Source organism: Hippoglossus stenolepis, chromosome 21, assembly GCF_022539355.2.
Source record: "Hippoglossus stenolepis isolate QCI-W04-F060 chromosome 21, HSTE1.2, whole genome shotgun sequence".
Taxonomy (NCBI): Eukaryota; Metazoa; Chordata; class Actinopteri; order Pleuronectiformes; family Pleuronectidae; genus Hippoglossus; species Hippoglossus stenolepis.
This window is the reverse complement of record NC_061503.1, coordinates 16156349-16175112: the sequence shown is the minus strand read 5'-3', so window position 1 is coordinate 16175112 and position 18764 is coordinate 16156349. Positions and strand designations below refer to the sequence as shown.

The window sequence follows — 18764 nt, the reverse complement described above, 5'->3', positions numbered from 1 at the left end:
ACGCAGCACACTCAGGGGACAGTTGCCTACTTGTGTCACATTCATGCAATCTCAAAACAATAGGCTTGCATGCTTTTGTCCAGCTTTTCTAAAGGATGTTTGGAAACGTGTGGATGCCTACGTTTGGGCGAGGCCTGCGGGCTGTCGGAGGCGATCTGTCTCATGCGGGTGCCGTGGCAGCTGAGCGCCACCAGGCGGGACATGATCGCAGTCTTTCCGAAGCCGATATTGCCGACTACCACCACGCCGCGGTTGGTGGTGGCGTTGGGGCTGTTGAGGTGGGCGTCAATCTCCTGGAAGAGCCACTCGCGGCCCGTGAAGACGGAGTCCATGGTGATGCTGGGCACCTCGAACAGCAGAGGTTTGAGGGCGATGTCTTGAGGCCGATAAGGCGCAAACCGTACTGTCGGGTCGGGAAAACAGAAAATTGGTTATTAATATTACAGGTTTAATTAAAACGTATAGTTGTATGAAGGTTTTACAGCTGAAATCTCCCCTTGGAAGCTAAAATAAGGTAATACTGTGTTTAAATACTTATAATACTCAGTGATGGGTGCAAACATACTGTACAGATGACAACAACATAAACACATTCATATCTATGCATAATATCTCATTCATAATCAATAATTGTGTTTTCTAAAAAAAAATAAGTCATAATAATTCTCAAATAAGTCATAATAAATGATATTTATATTATTTCACATTAAAGATTGACACCACAGGTAAATGTTCTGGTATCAAATGTAGTGAAAGGTATGTTAATGTGCTTGAGAAAGATTTATGGAAGAACCTGATTTAAAACGTCACAGCAAAGTTTAATTTGATGCGTGTTCGCCATGAATTCACTTTGAAGTAAATCTCATTTTGAAATAACACAGCTCGTTTATTGTTGAGCTCAAAGTTTAAAGCTGGTGACTCACTTTAAAGTTCATAAAACAAGTGTAATATCATTGAGATTCCGTTGCGATCGCGAGCCTTTAATTTACAAACTACTAAAATTTAAGTGTGTGTTTTCGCTCATTCTGCTGCGGAGGAGAATTTGCAGAAAAGTCAAGGGAGCGACTGTTGGTTTTACTCACTAGGGGGAGTCGTTCAACTAAAGCCCTCCAGAGGTCGGGCTTCTTTTCAGCACAACATATGGACCATTAAAGGCTAACGAGGGTAAAATGGATCTGGTATGAACTTCTGAAGCGGCGCGATAAATTCTGTGTGAAATTTGCTCTGCGGCTGCTTCTGGGTGTCGTCTCCCGGGTCGGCTCCTTTAAACTGATCTGAGCTTTGTGTGTCATCTCTGGAAATGTTATGAATCACGCCAGATTCCGAATGAATGAGTGACACAAACAACTTTGCTAGGGAAGTGTGTGTGTGTGTGTGTGTGTGTAAGCTGCTTAATGCAACAGATGAAAATCAAAGTAACTTACGTGACTGGGATTGCCAGGCATGGGTGTTATTTGCGGAAGCTGCGACGAACATCAAGCAAAAGACAGAAGACACAGAGAGAGAGAGAGAGAGAGAGAGAGAGAGAGAGAGAGAGAGAGAGAGAGAGAGAGAGAGAGATGAGGGAGGGAGGAGAGAAAAGGCAGTGAGTGTGGCTGCAGTGTTGTCACAGCACAGGGCAAAGGTGTAGCTCAATGGAACACAACACAACGTGACGAGGCAGCAGTAGAGGCAGCACATCGTGATGTCCGAAGTATTGGGAACCACCAGACCAGAGGTCGATCACTAATTGAAATCCAGTGAATTACGCCGAACGCGTTCCTCAGCGTGTCTGCGGGGGGGCGGTGTGTTGGGGAAGGTTCGCACTTTTGGGAGAATCTAATTGGTTCCACTGCGCCGGGCCAAGATCAATCAATCCCCATAAAAGTGGTGGTGGTAGTAATTCAACCTCAACTCCAACCACAGTCTATAGTGTTGGTATCACAGGCTGCTGAAGTCAGTTCAGTTCAGTGTAATACAAAAAACAATTCAAAAAAATAACATACACATAACAATACACAAGGCCGACCTGATTTAGATTACCTTTCACAAATCACATAGCAAAATCAATTATACTTTAATTAATAGCCATCATCATAACATGTTTATAAGTCTGTAAAACCTACAAGGGTCTAATATGTTACCCCACAATATGGAAGAATATGTGAATACAAAGTATAAAGTGTCTAAAGTGTCCCTTGCTTCGTACAGAACTGCAAAACTTTAACTCACTTTCCTCTGTATATATATTTATATCTTATCTATATGAGGTTTCTGAGTAAGTTTGTTAGTTACATCTCACCACAAAGTAATCTACTGCAGAATGAGTCCAGAATTTGGAGTTATTACAGAGGAGCTAAAACAAACTGTTAAAATGCTATTTTCTTCTCTCGGTTCCTTTATTTGATCAGATTCTCGAACAGGGTGCTGAGAGAAATATATCGCTGCTGGTCAGAGACTGGGCGAGGGCAGCAGCTCATTTCACACTCTGCAGCGTACGAGCAATAAGCACAGTGAGTCAGGGCCGTATGTATCATATAGTGGACTGGCAGGATGAGACGCTGCTGAATTTTTATGTGTCGGCAGAAATGTCTTCACTGGGTGCAGGTAGGGTTCAGCAGTGTGTGAGTGTGTGTTGCGTTAGAGCTGCGTGTGTTCTGTAAACGAGTCCAGTCCCGATTTAGAGCGCGAGGACAGAACATAATGAGCTGATATGGCTCTTGATGTATTCTTTTACCGCACATCACACCAGAGTGCTGTCGCAAGCAGGACTTCATCTTTCCAGGAAATGCTAATTATACAGAATGAAGAAAGAAATGCGAGGAATATATTATACAATACTTATACAATCAGCAAAAAAGTGGCCGCTGTACCTGAAAGTGGGTGACGAGCTTCTACCGAGTACAACGAGTTCTGCTGCACCGAGCTCAGAGCCAGGCTGCAGCCCGATGTAATAAAAGACATTTCATCCATATTCCCCAGTCAGATTATTTTAGCACTAACACAACACAACACAAACACACACACACACACACACACACACACACACACACACACACAAAATCAGAGAGAGACCGACGACTCTATTATGTCTATAATTCACAAACTGATGTAATATTCCTCCAGTTGTGTGTCATGCTGTGAAAGAATGGACCTGATGCAACTCTGGCGATGGGAAATGCAAAAAACTACCCGACGCTGGCATCTATAAAAGCACAGGCCCCTGAAGTAAGAGGCTAAATACCCAAACCTCCTCCGTCTTAAGTGCCACTAACTCAATTAACTTGTGGGTGACTTGATGCCAAACGTGTCTGGAAAGCTCCGTTCGCTCCTCGTGGAATTGTAAAACACACTTCTCCAAATGGCAGAAGCGATTACGCGTTCCTGCGCGTTAAGTCGTGCAGCCACTACTGCTCCTCTGTGTCAGGTGTTCCAGGAAAAAAACATGGCAGCCATGTTGTGAAGGGCGGTCGGGGGAGTTGTTTCCGGTGCGTGCGCGCGTGAGTGAGGGGCGGATGGATGGCAGTTGCTCGTAATCCTGCTCATAACACTCCCCCTCAGGCAACACTAAGCAAGGTATCACTCCCCATCCCCACCCTCCATGGCCAGACGGAGAGCAGAGTCTCAGACGTTTTAATTATTCACCAGGTGAGGATGACTCACGGTGGCTGAGCAGGCTTGAGAGGGAGGGGAGGAGGAGGAGGATGAGGTGCGGAGGAGGAGAAGAGGATGGGAAGTGGAGGAGAGTGGAGGTGGCACAGAGGCGGAGAAGGAGAGGAAATGATGGGAGGAGGAGGAGGAGGAGGAGGAGGAAGAGGGGCTCAGGTGATTATGCTTTCCGTGAGGGTTGCTGGGAGTGCGGCGATGGTTTATCTAAGGTCAAGCCTAAGACATTTGTGATGGCTGATGTGGGAGTTGGTGGATGTGCGAGTTTGTCTAAGGATTGTGGTTTTTATTCCTTTGTCTGGTTTTTCAGACGCACGGTTAAAATTCCAGACATCTCTTCTCACAGCGGATGCAGAGCTACACAGCTAACATACGCAACAGCAACAGGGTCTTATGCAATTTCCGTCTTCCAAAAAAAAATCTAATCTTATGTAATTTGCACAGTAGGCTTATAGAGCAACAGTATAAATCTACATGTTCCTTCATTCAAAATAAACTCTAATCTTCCTGCAAAGATTGATTCAACACTATTTCCCTTCTGATGTCGACTGACTTCGTGTCTTACAGCCAAGCAACAGTTATATAAGATAAAAAAAACCTGTGTTCCAAGACAAACCACACATTCCTTCTCAAAATCCAGATTAAATGAAAATAAACATTTATCAGATTAAGATTAAAACAAAGTAGCTACAGGCAAGGTAACGACCTGAAACGAGTCATGGTTGTTTTGCTGTAATCAGGTTCCTGCACCGTCATCACATCTGGACTCTTATCTACTCCCTCGACTGAGACGGCGATAGGGGCCTGTTTGCTGTAAATACATGTTTACTAATAGATTAGAGCGCGCACACCTCCGACAGGGCCCATCAGACCCCTCATGAAAACACATTCACATCGCCTAGATCCAGATTGTTATTTGGATCTGCACCAAAATTGCTCACACTCATAAATATCTAAACATGTCTTCGTGTTTTCATCAAGATCCATGAATTATTTCCTGGGGAAATTGGTCAAAAATGTCAAATAAGGCTTTCTTGAATCCATGTTCCATCCTTCCAACAAGTGGATATAAAAATAATAACATATAATAAACAATGTGTCTATATCACACCTACTGAATCAATTGAACTGTATTTATCTTGGGCTTTTTCCAGTCTCAGGGACAATTTGGATTCACTATATTGCCCAAGGAACCGGGGATCGAACCACCGACGTAAGGTGTCAGATTTGAACCCTGAGCCTTCTTGCTGTGACCAACCACTGCACCACCGTGCCACCCATCTATCTGTGGTAGTGAGCTCAATGCCTATAGTTCTTACCAAAGATGTAGACAAAATAATGTTTGGGTTTCATTATTTTAAAGGCTCAGTAATTTCCTAAACACGACTGGGACTTATAGTTTTTCACAAACCGTGAGTGAATTAGTTTGGGTCTATTTTCAGCCGTGGTTTATTGCAGCAGCAGAACACTGTATGTGGAATTGACTTGAAGTAAATTACAGGGCCAAGCTCAACAACAACAATGGAGCTCTAAACTCTGTCAGGCTCTGGATACACAGACGATTCTTGTTATTAGAATCAATTCATTGCTGCTCTTGGTGTTTTTCAGGGATTTGACGGCTGTGAGAAAAATATTCATTCATCAGCAGCCTCATCCTTTAAATGTCTAATCGATTAAAGTGCCTGGATGGATTTCTGCGACTTATTATTCATGTTCCTCCCGGGTCAGAGAGTGAATATGTGATAAAACCAAAAGCTAGAAGCTTCGGCGAACACAAGGCCTGCTCTGTGTCCGAGAGCAGAGGGAGGGACGGAGGGACGGAGCGCGACAGAGACGGAGCGAGGAGGACCAAAGATAAACGATGGAGAAAGTGTGTGTGTGCCAGTGCTCAGTTACGTGATGGAGTTTGCGGTGAATAGATAAAGGTGGGTGGTAAATCTTGGACGTAGGCAGGCAGGAGGAGCAAGAAGGTCCATTACACTCTGACTCACACTCCTCAAAACAGCAGCACAGCTCGGGCCCCCGATGGCCGACATCAAAAGCAGCTTCGACTGAAGCCGGCCAGAGATAGAGCTGCCTCAGTCAGCTGGTTAGCACCTGACCAACACATAACCAGAGGACGTCTCTCCTCCTCAGCTTCTCACAGGAGAGGACCAACAAGACGCCTTCTGTGACGCTGAATGAGCCAAAAATATCTGTGTTTTCTAAAGCGTGAGGATCCAAATATTAAAATAAATGTGAAAAAAGTTAGTTTAATTCCTGATAATGTCACAGAGTTGGAAAATATTAAAGATTTAAAGGAGGTTGTGTTTTCTTCCGTCCATTTGTTTGTTTGATGCAGAATCAAAGGAAATCACTGTGGCTGATCAGGTGGCTCAGTGGCACACTAAGCGGTATCGATAATGGATGGATGGATGGATGTGGTTCATCTTCCTGAACATCGAACCAGCCAGACGATATCATTTGGACTGGGCCGAGGGTGGAACTGGATAAGTGTGTGATGGAGAATGTTCTGGGGAAGCGTGAATGTGTTCCCGGAGGACCATGTGATAAAAACATCAACCAATCACATAACAAACTCATCCGTTATCCGGTGATTCTTTACCCATTAGTCTCTTATTACAAACATCGGGATTAAAAAGTGTTTTCTCCTATAAGATCAGCAGAGAAAAAAAGTCTGTTGTTCAACTTGCTCTCCTCCACGTCCTGTCTGCCTCTGTCTCTCTCGCTGTCTCTCCCGGTGAAACGGCAGGAGCCGTGCACTCGGGGAGGCGCTGACGCTGATCCGAGGAGGCAGAAAGCATGCTAGGACGCAGTCGGCTGGCTTGTAAACACACTTGGCTGCCCTTAGAGGACGAAGGTTGAAACAAGTGGCTGTGGCAGTAACAGTGAAACTCCGAGGAGGAAGTGAAGCTCCTGCTTTACCTTCCTCTCCCTCTTTTCTTCCATCTATCTCTCTCTCTCTCTCTCTACCTGTCTCCTTCTTTCTCATGCTCTCTCACCCTGGCAGGGGAATCACATCGCCGCTCAGTGGAGCGAGCTCTCAGCTAAGTGGGGTCTTAACAGGTGTTTAAAATACACAGGGACACATATTTGTGTTCGCTTGGATGGCAGAGGGCGGCCATTAGGGCGCTCGTTACTGGCTAAGTGACGCAGGAAGAGGGGCAAGGGGGGACACGTAATGTTGTGACATCAGGCCGTTCGGTCATTTGGTGAGGAGGCCGAGGTTTGCTGGATACGGAGGAGCGTGCTGTGTGCTGGACCTGAACGTGAATCTTTAGTGCAGAGACAAATCTTTATCTCTTTGGCTTAGTGGTGACACAACCTGACAAAATGCTCAATGTGTGTTGCCTCAGTCTCTCTCACACACACACACACACACACACACACACACACACACACACACACACACACACACACACACACACACACACACACACACACACACACACACACACACACACACACACACACACACACTTGCAGACGCATCTGCCACACATAACATAACTGCAAATCAACCGTCACTGACTTTTCATTTGAATTTTTAAAAATAACTCGCCCGTCATGCTGCCGTCGCCTTGCGATGCTCAGCTGCTTTGTGTTGTTTGTGGATGGAGAACAGAACAGTGTCCTATTGTTCACTTGTGCACTGTGTCTAATGTGAAGCTAATCACAGCCCGGCCTGAGACAAAACTGCATTTTTACAGCTAAACAAAATCTAAGTAAACGATGGTTGAATGCTTAGACTTGTGGTTTTCACTGTTTTTCACCTACACAGAGGGTCACATGGAGGTTCTTAACCACAGCCAGCATCTCTCAGCTTATTGTTTCTTTTAGTTTCTTTTTAGTCTGAATTCAATATTTGTGCTGGCTGAGGGGTTTACACTGCAGCCAGCCACCAGGTGGTAATCAAGACACTTTGGCTTCACTTCTGGGGAGCCGTCATGTCGTCCATCTTTATATAAAGTCTATATACATCACATAGCACAGAAACACAGCGTTACATCACTCAGTGTGATTGGCCGCACGAGACACACCTCACAGACTCAACAGCTTTCAGGGCACACGCATGAAGGCCTTTCATTGTGCGTTCGTGTGTGTGTGTGTGTGTGTGTGTGTGTGTGCATGCTCTCTCAGCCTGGTCGCTCACCTCTCAGGTCCTGCCCGGAGCGACCCGGCCCGCAGGTGGTGCTCTGCCTGGGCATGCGCAACGAGGTGCGTAACGGCGTGTGCCTCTGCTCATCCAGGTAGGCCAGGTCCTCCAGGTGGGCTGAGCTAGTCGCTGCATTCATGTGGGGGATAGAGAGAGAGAGGGAGGGAGGGAGGCAGGGAGGGAGACAGAGGACAAAAAAAGGACACTGCTGTCAACATGTGTTCACATTATGAAACATATACAGTCAAAAAAAGCCCATAAATGCACAGAATAGAAGGCGACAGCGGGTCACGACCAGCCGGTGGCGGTTGTCAGGCGACCAAGAGTCGACCCTACGTGGTTCTGCTCCAAACTCCCTCCTCTCAGTGTCTGTCACGCGGCACCGAGGCAGATGCCATCCGACCCCTCTCAGGATTAATTAGCTCTGCAGACAAATGTTTTATTCATGGCCTGAATGTTGTCTAACGCTGGCTGCTTGAATGTTCACACCTCGCTGTGTCTTCGGGGCCGACGCTCAAAACGAGTGAGTGTTAAATGAGATAAGACGTCGCCAGTGAGGGTGAGCGACGGACTCGTTCCTCCGTCACACCCGAACCCCGCGATTCAGTTTGGGGTGAAGGAGGATTAAGAGTCTTTAGCACCCAGAGGTTGCCGGTACCTTGATGGGTGAGGGGACATCGTCAATGACTTTGAATTTCCACTCAGCGTTTCCATCAGTCATGAAAACACTTTTATTCACCGTAGAAATATCTGAGCATCTGAGGAGCACGGCGACGTCGTTAAAATGCAATGGGCCGAGAAACACGAGCAGTCAGATGAGCAGATTTGGAGATTTATTTGGAGGTGAACCTGAAAGTGAGTGCACCTGAAATGTCAGTAATAACGCCTGAAAGCACAGGGAGGCAGCGAGAACCCAGTCTGTGAACTGTGATAGATGCTTCCAACAGACAGCTTCGCTCATAATTTTTACAGTTTGCCATCTTTTTCTCGCCTAAATAAATCTGACGAACACGGAGGTTTGGTTTAAATCCTGTCTGTTCTGGCTGCTTGTGTTTCTTGCTCCATTTGATTAATGCGTTCACCGGATCTTGGCAATTACCTCAGTGAAAACAGAACCAGAATCATATTTATTGCATTTTTTTATAGAAATAGCTGAAGCAAGTTAAAAAGGACGTACTTCAAGTACAAGGAGAAAGATAAAGACAGGAAGTTAAAAAGTGAAAAACGAGAAGGGGAGCTCAGTATCACTGCCAGGGCCCAACCTCGAAATATGCCTGATTGTTTTTCATCTAGACCCGTGAATTATTATCTGGGAAATTGGTGAATTGGGCAAAAAAGTGAATGGATCCACCTCGTGATCCAGACCAAACTTTAATGGGTTCTTTCCTGACCAATACCAAATCCTTCCACCGAGTTTCAAGGCAATCTGTGCAGTAGTTTGGTGTAACATAGATGAAAATACAATAATATCAATAATAGAGAATATGTAAAAATATGTACAATATGATTGTACTTTTCCCTTTTCTCTACCACTCTACCTGTAATACTCTGAGGTCCTGAGATCCCAAGTCAAGTTCAAGGAGTTGAGGGAGGCAGGAACTGTCAATGCCTGCTTCTTCTCAGTAATATCCTCTGTGTGTGTGTGTGTCTCCAGTCGGTCCAAAAAGTAAGGCCCAATAATCCCTCCAAATGGCCGACCTCTGAGCCCACCAGCTCTCCCTGGTGTAAAACTCAACATCAACACTGATCCTGAGCTGTCCTCCGTTCAAAGAGTGGTTTCTGTGTCGGGGGAGATAGGCTCAGTGAAGTGCTCAGCGTGTGTGTGTGTGTGTGTGTGTGTGTGTGTGTGTGTGTGTGTGTGTGTGTGTGTGTGTGTGTGTGTGTGTGTGTGTGTGTGTGTGTGTGTGTGTGTGTGTGTGTGTGTGTGTGTGTGTGTGTGTGTGTGTGTGTGTGTGTGTGTGTGTGTGTTGCTGACTGCCTGAGTCACCACAACCATGGACCCAAAAAACGAGCCACATGGGTTTCCCAAAATGGAGGGAAAATGGCAGCTGAGAATGCTGGAGGCTTGGCCCCGGCGGGAACGAGGGGAAGGGGCCTGCTGGTCACCCAACTGGGCTCAGAGCGGAGACAGTGGAGGCATTAATCTGCAGCTAAACCCAGGAAGGGTGACTCAGGGCTGACGGGCTGAAAAGTTCCATGTTTCTGCTCGTCTCTTTCAACTGCGTTTTGAATGTGAGGACTCAAATCTGTGCGCTCATCATCTCTATCTGCAATGCAGCAGGCTGCTGGGGATCACATCCACAGTTCCTGTGCCGGTGCGCTGAGACGGCACGCACGGTGAGGAGAAATGAAGAGGAAAGAGAAACTGAGTGAGGAAGACAGAGAGTGAATGGACAGAGGGAGTGGAGAAAAAAAAAAGAAAGTGATAAAAAGTCTGACAGTGCAGCAGAGAGCTCGGGCGCTTTGGGTAACGATACATCAGACACTTCCTGTTTCAAAGACCGCATGCTCACACACACACGAGCTGGGCTGCCGTCCAGAGCCAGTCCCAGTATCAGCTCCGATATGAGGCTGCTGGTGATTTAAAACACCTCAGTATTCTCCTCACATCTCCCCAGGAGATAACCTGGGACGATAAATAATGGAGGTCCTGGTATTTAAACAATAATGCTTCCGGGTGTTACTCGGTGTGTATGAGCAGACCAGGGACAAACAGGAAATCAGGGAAAGATGTTGGGAACGGAAATCAATGACACTCGTCCGGCCCTCAAATTGAAAAGTGTTGTCTCCGATGAGCTGTTATCTTCATTTAGTGAAATCAGAGGCGAGAGAAGGAGAAGCTCACAGTGTCGTTTATATCCCTTTAGCCTTTGTTTAAGTCGGAGGGATTCCTCACTCCCAAGGCTGTTACATAAGCTGGTGCATATAGATGCTTCATCGTGGCTTAAAGGGTCAGTTCACACAGATTAGAAAAATAACTTATCCGTGTGAGGAGGCGATTTCTCAGCTTTTAAATCAATATCTCAAAGATGTTTGTGCCTCAACCCCAAAATAAGAGAAGTGAATTAAACTACAATGCAAAATATCTGTGGATTATATAAAGAGTAAAAGCTGCATCGTTTCAGGAAAACTTGGATTTTCCTATTTTAAAACATGGACAAATTATTCCATACTCAAGCTGTTTTTATTTGAATAATTTGAATCAAACCTTTAAAAAACATCCTGTTTTCAAGCTGATTAAAGTCAAATTTTGAGCAAATCCACCAAAAACGACGTATTTTCAGCTGCACACAGTGATTAAATAACGCACCGAGACATCTGTGGCGCCGCCTCTCTTCACCTGGGGTTTGTTTTTTGTTTAAATGCAAATGTAATTTCATATCCAGATTCAAACAGCCTGAAAATACCAGATGTTAACGGGGCTTAAAAGTCAGGTGTCTGCTTAATATCAATTGAGTGTTTCCTCTGCCAAGGTTTGTCTGTTTGTGAGCAGCATTACACAAAAATGACAAATCAGATTACCATGAAATTTGGAGGAAGTAAGCGGTTTGGATCAGGAACGAACCCATGAAATTTTGGTGAAGATCCGAAAGAAAAATCTGGATGCAGTGAATTTAAATGTGGTTTCATAAGGTTTCATCTTCCTCATCCTCCCTGACTTTAGCACTATTGAATCTCCTGAACATCCCTTTGTGGATTCATCTTGTAGGGATCTTTGCTTTATACAAGCAGAGCAGGTCCCTGCTCTTCTTCTCTGTCCTTGCTTATATATATATATATATATATATATATATATATATATATATATATTTCCCTGAATGAAAACTTGGAAAACAACTGAGAGATTCACTCGTCTCTAAATTCCATCACCACAAAGGTAGAGATAACTCGGTCTCGGTTACTCCTTCCTCCGTATCCATCTTCAGCTCTGCCAACGCACTGCCTTCATTAGGTAATAGAGTACCCCCCACCACCACCACCACCCGCCTCCCTCCTCATTTTCCTCCCCAGTCGCCTTCTGCTCGCGCTCCGTATCTCTCTCCCTCTCTGGCCCCGCACTTCAAAGCGAGTGTCTCTCTGTCACTCTGGGGGATAGAAACGGTTAATGCCTGGGGCTTTGATGTTCCACTGCTGCGTGAGCCCAGCCAATCCTCAGCCTGCCTCTCTCCCTCCCATCCCTGCATCCTCTAATAATTCTTTGTGGAGGAGAGAGGAGGGAGAGAGAGAGAGAGAGATTATGAAACTCTCTTCCACTCCTCTTCCGCATGTATCCATCCCTCTCCTCGATATGGAATTCCTGTTCCTGACAAACACAAACGCCTTTTTTTCCTCACTCCCCCTCTATTTTATTTTGTTTGCATCATCTGCAGCTCATAGTTTTTCATGTTTTTTTTTTTTTAAATCTGTCTGCAGCTCTAGCTCAGTATCTTTTGAAGGTCTGGGCACTGAGGGGCGGCGATGAGATCAAGGGTGCATCTCTAAACCCGGCAGAGTCGCGGCGCTGCCAGACAGCCGTGTCAAACAGCCGAGCATGACCAGCATAAAGAGCGGGTCACGGCCGCGGCGACGGGCCTCGTCAGGCACATTTACAGTGTTTAGTGAAATGCAGGCGTGTGTGTCCGCGGTACGTGCAGACACACTTTTTTTCCAGTGGTAGTGCGAGAAGTGCAGAGTGGAGCTCATCGTCTGATGATGAGAACAATAATACAATCAGGCCCATTAGGGCGGCCTCGGCGTTATGAAACTTGCATTTCTCCTGATATATTTACTGCTACTTGGGAGAACTTTCTGAAGCAGCTGCGGTCGACAACAACACACATCAATAAGACCCCTGTCAGCAACACAAATGGAAGCTTTCCTTATGCGATATTCTCCCAGTACGTTCTGCTGAAGCCGTTTTATTTCCCTTCCTCCTGCTCTCTGGTTTCACTCCACACGAGAGGGATGAGAGTTTAGAGAAATAAATACCACTGCGGATTTGCAGCTCCCCCAAAAATCCAACCTAGCTATTTCCTCACTAAATATACATATATTTAGATTCTTTATAAAACTGACTCAACAAATTGAATCAAATCAAACCATAATGCAGCTCTTTCAAAAGGCCAGGCTCAGATTTTTGGAAGTTAAAGTTGATTCATCACAGATTTTCAGGAGAAATGTGGTCTGGAGCATATTTTTATATCCGGTAATTGAATATTGGCCTCCTGAACAGGCAGGTTGAGAATGAGGACTGCACTAGTCCCACTCATATATAAAAATATGTGAGTTTTGTATATTAAAAATCTGGATTGTTACTACTAATAGCCAATGAGAGACGAGATAGTAATGTAGTGACTGTAAAGAGGAGGGGTTTATGCCGTGTTCCACCTCGGAGCTCCGCCCTCAGAATGACATCACCTCTTAATAACCAGAGTTGATAGCATTCCAGTCTAATAGAACACGGCATTTCATTGGCTCCGTTCTGGCAGATGAGTTTGGGGAGCATCTGGCAGAAATATGACGAATAAAATCTTATGGTTCTCGCTGTTAACAGTTTTAACCTTGTGTGAAGCTGCTCCTCCAAACCACAGATATATTCTTCTCTTCTCAACAGGGTTTCATTGCTGCATTTTGTGGCCACACAGTCGGACATGGAGGAATTCAAAGGGAGGGATCACAGTTCACCTCGGCAGAAAACAGGCAAGGAGAGAAAGCTTGATAGGAGTGAAGAGGGAGCACGAGGACTGAAAACCAGCAGTTCAATCCAATTTTGCCAGAGACAGCTCTCCATCTTGGCAGAATATTTACTGCATGCACATGCACCGCTAAGTAACTGCTGCCTTTCACAGGGAGAGCGGGGGGAGGAACGAGGAAGGGACTCACCTGCCACAGAGTTAGGGCGGGGCATGAGGTACAGAGGGATGGAGTGGGCGGAGTGGGAGGACATGCTCTCCAGGCTGCGCTCAGGGATTTTGTTGAGGCTGTAAGTGGAGGCTGTCATGTTTTCATCCACCCTGTACAGGAACGAGTCCATGCCTGATTTCTGGGACTGCCACAGCTTGAGGTTGGCCCGGGAGCCCTCGCCGTATTTGCCGCCTCGCTCCATGTTCTCGGAATAGCTGGTCAGAGTGGCTGCAACAGAAGGAAAGATAGCGTCATCAGTGCTGCGCATACAGATACAACATTTAGCTTTAATTTTAGTCCATTTCCACACTGGGTTTGTTTGAATTTAATTCTCCTTCCTTCCTTTACCCAACACATCTGCTTTCGTACATTTACCGCTGCTCTGAATCCACCTGCGGCTTGTTGATGTGATGTTTGCATCATCAAACCGCAGCTGTTACCAGGAAACACTGAATGACATAAGTCCTGACGTAGTATTTTATACTAACAGTCCAGGAATGACCCAGCTGATGTCTACATGACATTTGCACTTGAGTCATCTTCCGCAGACGGGTTCATGACAGGTTACCACAGCCTGACTAGAAACTCAGACAGAGAGGAGTGAAGTGAGGAATCGTTTTCATTCATTTTACCAAATCTCAATGTGAACCACGCCCTGGTTTCTACTTATCGACCAATAGGGACGGCTCTGGCAGTGAGATATAATCATTTTGGGGTTAAAAGAACATCAAGCTACGACCTCGGGCATGTTCCTGCTGACTGTCACAGGCTTTTATCTCTTCACGGATTCCAGACTTTGTAGCTGGCATCACGTGTTTTGTAGATTTGTCTTTATTTTCTTTTATGATGCCACTGCCTCGCCTGCATTTTCACCACTAATCTATTGTTATTAGGATTTATTGTGTATCCACCACAGCAGGTGCCACATACACAGCAGGGAAGTGTTTACCAGTCTTATCCTTTATATACCTTTATACATGTATTTGTAAATAAGTGCAGCAAAACTCACCGATTATCCCGCTGTCCCTGCTCTCCAGTGTTGAGGTGGGACTGGTGACGGAGCCGTAGGCGCAGTCCCTGCCGCCGGCTTGGCCTGGCATGGCAGGGGGGAGGGTGGAGCAGGGGCTGCCTGCAGGGGGGGAGGCAGTGCTGCTGGTCAGGGTGGAGCACGGGCTGATCCTCTGGTTCTGGCCCTGGAACGGAGTCGCAGATACAAAAATTTTTTTAAAAAAAATCACATTTCATGAGCTCCGTTTGGTTTTAAATGAGCTCAATGAGAACACGTGGCAAAGTACAATGTCTGAACTTTTTATGTCTGAGTCAGAAACAAAGGAAAATGTCATTTCAATATTGCAGCTTTCAAAAGCTCCCCCCGCTGCTTTCACCACATGAGTCAAGTCCTTCTTAGGATCGTCTCTCCCCCACACTCACAAAAACACAGTAATCATCATAATATCTAATGATTTGTGGCATTTTTGTGAGAAGTTGCCTCACAAAACAGACAATACTACACAGCAAGTATAAAAATACAAGTATCCAGTGTGTTTAAATACTCAAACCACCTGTAACATCTACAGTCAGTGTACTAATGTTAAAAATTATACTGCGGATGGATCTTATTATATAAAGTGCCATGAGATAATGTTTGTTGTGATTTGGTGCTATACAAATAGAACTGAGTTGGCAGAACAAACCAGATGTTGTGTACATAACAGACATGTGATGCAGAACATGTAAATGTAGTGAGGAGGGGAGGTTTGTTGAAGGTGTGGAACAACCCTTAAAACAAACTGAAGTAACTGCGTCAAATTTCACACACGCATAGATATCGTCATCATTTCCCTGAACACGCCAGATTTTTTTCATTGAGACGGGAAAACTGATGCAGATCTGCAGCAACGTTTAATGGCTTCTTCCATGACTCATGAGCCATCCTTCCACCAAGTTCCACCATCTTTCCTGGTGATCCCTCCAGTAGTTTTTCCATAATCTTGCTCAATAACAAACAAACCAGCAAAAACCTTGTTGGCGGAGGTAATAAATAACATGATTTTGAACACAGGATCTTATGCTCACTGACAGATCTATTTTCATTTGTTTTCATCTTGACTGCCATGACTACAATTAAGTCTAAAAAAAGCAAGTGACTGTGTGTCCTTTCCAGCCCCAGCATTGTTCGGGCCCCCTGCTGTGACCCTCTTCTGCTTCGGTTCAGGTGAGGAGACGAGAGACCACGGGGGGAACAAAATAAAAAACACTCCGCTGTGTCTAATCTGCTGCTGCGAGGACCCACAGGTGCACAAACACACAGGCACACGTAACAAAGAGATCCACGCACACACAGGGATATACAGAAGCACAAGAAAAACAAGGAATGCCGAATATTTGAAACACAGAATCACAAGGAGGTGTCTATTCAACAGTTAGAGAGAGAGAGAGAGATCAGGTCAACACTGGGGTGAAGACGGACAGAGAACAGGAGGAGCAGCGAAGTCGTGCTCGGAACAAAATTAAAAATTAAGTCTCGTTTCATGTGCGGGAGGAAGACTGACAGGACGCACTGAGCTGATACCCACACCCACATGTTTACAGTCAGGAGCAGGGCTGCACCTCATCATTATTTTCATCATCGATCGATCTGTCAATTATCTGCTGGGGTGGCTGAGGCTCGTCAATCAAACACGTGATCAGTCGGCTCAACTCCACTTCCTCAAGTGAAACTCAGTGAATTAACAAGCACCTGTTGAAAACTGTAGTCATGCACAGTGAGGCTTTGTTGTGACGTCGTGTTTTCATTTGAGAAAAAGCCCTAAAAAAAGCTGCAGCTGATGGGGCTGTCATTAGATTTTGGGCCGAATTTGATCATAAACCAAAGTTTTGGACGGATTAAAAAGTCCTTCATGAGATTATTCCAGTTAATCCTGAGGGCAAATCTGAATTTGAGCACTTTATTTAATGGCGATCGATTCAGTCAGTTTTCAACCCATTTCACTTAAAACCAAATGACTGGAGCTGAAACGGAAGAGAGAGTCAGAGGATCGGCGTCAGGATTTATCCTCAGGAAACCAGGGATATCTGGAGCAAAATGTCACAGCGATCCATCCACTAGTGTCCAAAACAAAGTGCTGCCCTGATCCATCGTCATCCCCAAAAGCTGCACTGCGAGCAAATCCCAAAAGATCCAGATTTTTATTTGGATCGACATCAAATTGCAGAAACAAAAGCTCAGCCGTGCGTTCTCCCTTGTCAACGATAATGTTCAGTTTTGATCGACACTGTCAGGAAGGTGTTATCATAATCTTATTTACAGCCACTGGACACAATCAGACTGAGGGTTTTGCTCCGTCAATTTACAAACATGAGGCGGAAGAATATTAGAAACGCACGTCGATATATTGTAAAGCTTTCCAACACAACATGACTCGCTAGGAGCTCAGTAATAAGCACTCAGATCTGTCAGAAACAAAACACAAACACTGGCCTTGACGGAGTGTAAATGGACAGTTTTTATAAAGCTCTTTCCCAATGTTATCCACCATAACGTCGCATTCACCCAACGTGGGGGTTCAGTATTTAGCCCGAGGAGACGTTAGTGGATGAGCCTCTGTTCCTCCTGAGCCACAGGATCACACACAACATCTGTAAACACATCATCAACACGCTGTCTATCAGGACATGTGACCTCTAGCCCCTGCTGTCTGTGTCCAACTGATTGACTGAGAGAATGAGAAACAACTTGCTCTTTCATTCACCGGTGGACTCTGCTCTCTTAGTGCATGGGAGCGCTCGAGTGTCATGTTTACAGGAGCTTGACCTGGTCGCAAACCGAACACACACACACACACACACACGAATGGATACACCTTCAGACCTCTGCGCGCCCTTCGGCGACAGCGCAGCTCCATCCGGCGGGCTAATGAACCTCGTCTTGTGCAGGCCTGACCTTAAATGCCACGCGAGAATTGGATTGAACTTGGGAACGCTGCATCTATTCGGGGAGCGAGAGCACGAGAGTACGAAAGGCAATTAACTGCAGTGTGTCTGCGAGTTAAGGTCACCTTGTTCCTTCAGCTGCTGAGGTCCTGCAGACGTCAGCTACTGAAGGAATTTAACCACGACGATAGGATATGAAAAATAATGTCAAACCCTCAACCTGTGGTTCCTTTTTGTGATTTTTACTGTTGATTACCTACAGTATAATATACAATGTATATATATGCTCCAAATTACACACACTAAGTGTTTTGTTGAATTTATTTAATTTCATGTGCCAAGGGGTTGCAAGAAATATCTTCATGTAAATCTAGACACATTTTTTAAGTTGTCTACGAATAATTTTTAAGTGAAGTCTAAGTTAAGTGTACTTGTTATGTTTTAGATATATTAATATAAATATATCTTAATATTTAAATTTTCAGCTCAACTATTTTTGAGTATTGTCTACTCAATTTTTTGATGTTATGTATACAAAAATATATTATGTACATTCAGTTTAATTTAATTCTACATACTAAAATTAAGTTTTTTGAAAATTAAGATTTTTAGCTATTTTAATACCTTTACTTCCAATAAATATGATAATTGGACAAATAAAGCAAAACAAAAATATCGTCAACTCTCATTTAGATTTTCTGATCCATCGAGTTTCGTGGAAATCCGTTGGCAGAAGTAAAAACGTTACTAACTTCCCGACGTCCACTGAAAGCAAGTAAATCCTAAATAAATGACAACAATACCAACAAAAGCCTGCTCTCTTATTTGCTCATCAGATGTTGTTCTCGTAATCTTTTGCTGTCTAATGAGTCAAACAGATTGACAACGTGTAGAACAGCATTTGGAGCAGATATCCACACTAATACGTTTGTGCTGCGTGAACGATTCAACACGGTGCTCTCGTATGAGTCACGTCTCCAAAAAGTGCCGCTTGAATAAACCTCTCTCAATTCAAACACCCCCACTGCAGCGCTCACATGGAGCACAGGCAGACCATCAGCCTGTAATCGCTTATCCACACTGCTTTAGTGGAAACCTCGTACCTGAGCCTGCTCCAAATACTTCATGCAACAGTTTCGCCCCCTTC

The 18764-nt window shown here is 44.9% G+C and overlaps 1 protein-coding gene across 4 annotated transcripts in view; it reads right to left on the bottom strand.

The window, feature by feature from the left end:
• Positions 1–18764, bottom strand: part of tanc2b (tetratricopeptide repeat, ankyrin repeat and coiled-coil containing 2b) — a 121837-nt gene that overhangs the window by 18940 nt on the left and 84133 nt on the right. For 3 of the 4 annotated variants that reach the window (XM_047338382.1, XM_035145402.2, XM_035145404.2), the window contains 5 exons: positions 14694–14877; positions 13664–13912; positions 7799–7930; positions 1425–1463; positions 122–403 (listed from right to left, as the gene is read on the bottom strand). In XM_047338382.1, coding sequence (XP_047194338.1) covers positions 122–403; positions 1425–1463; positions 7799–7930; positions 13664–13912; positions 14694–14877 — 886 coding nt within the window. The remainder of the gene's footprint in view (positions 1–121; positions 404–1424; positions 1464–7798; positions 7931–13663; positions 13913–14693; positions 14878–18764) is intronic. The other variant, XM_035145403.2, reaches the window with a different exon arrangement.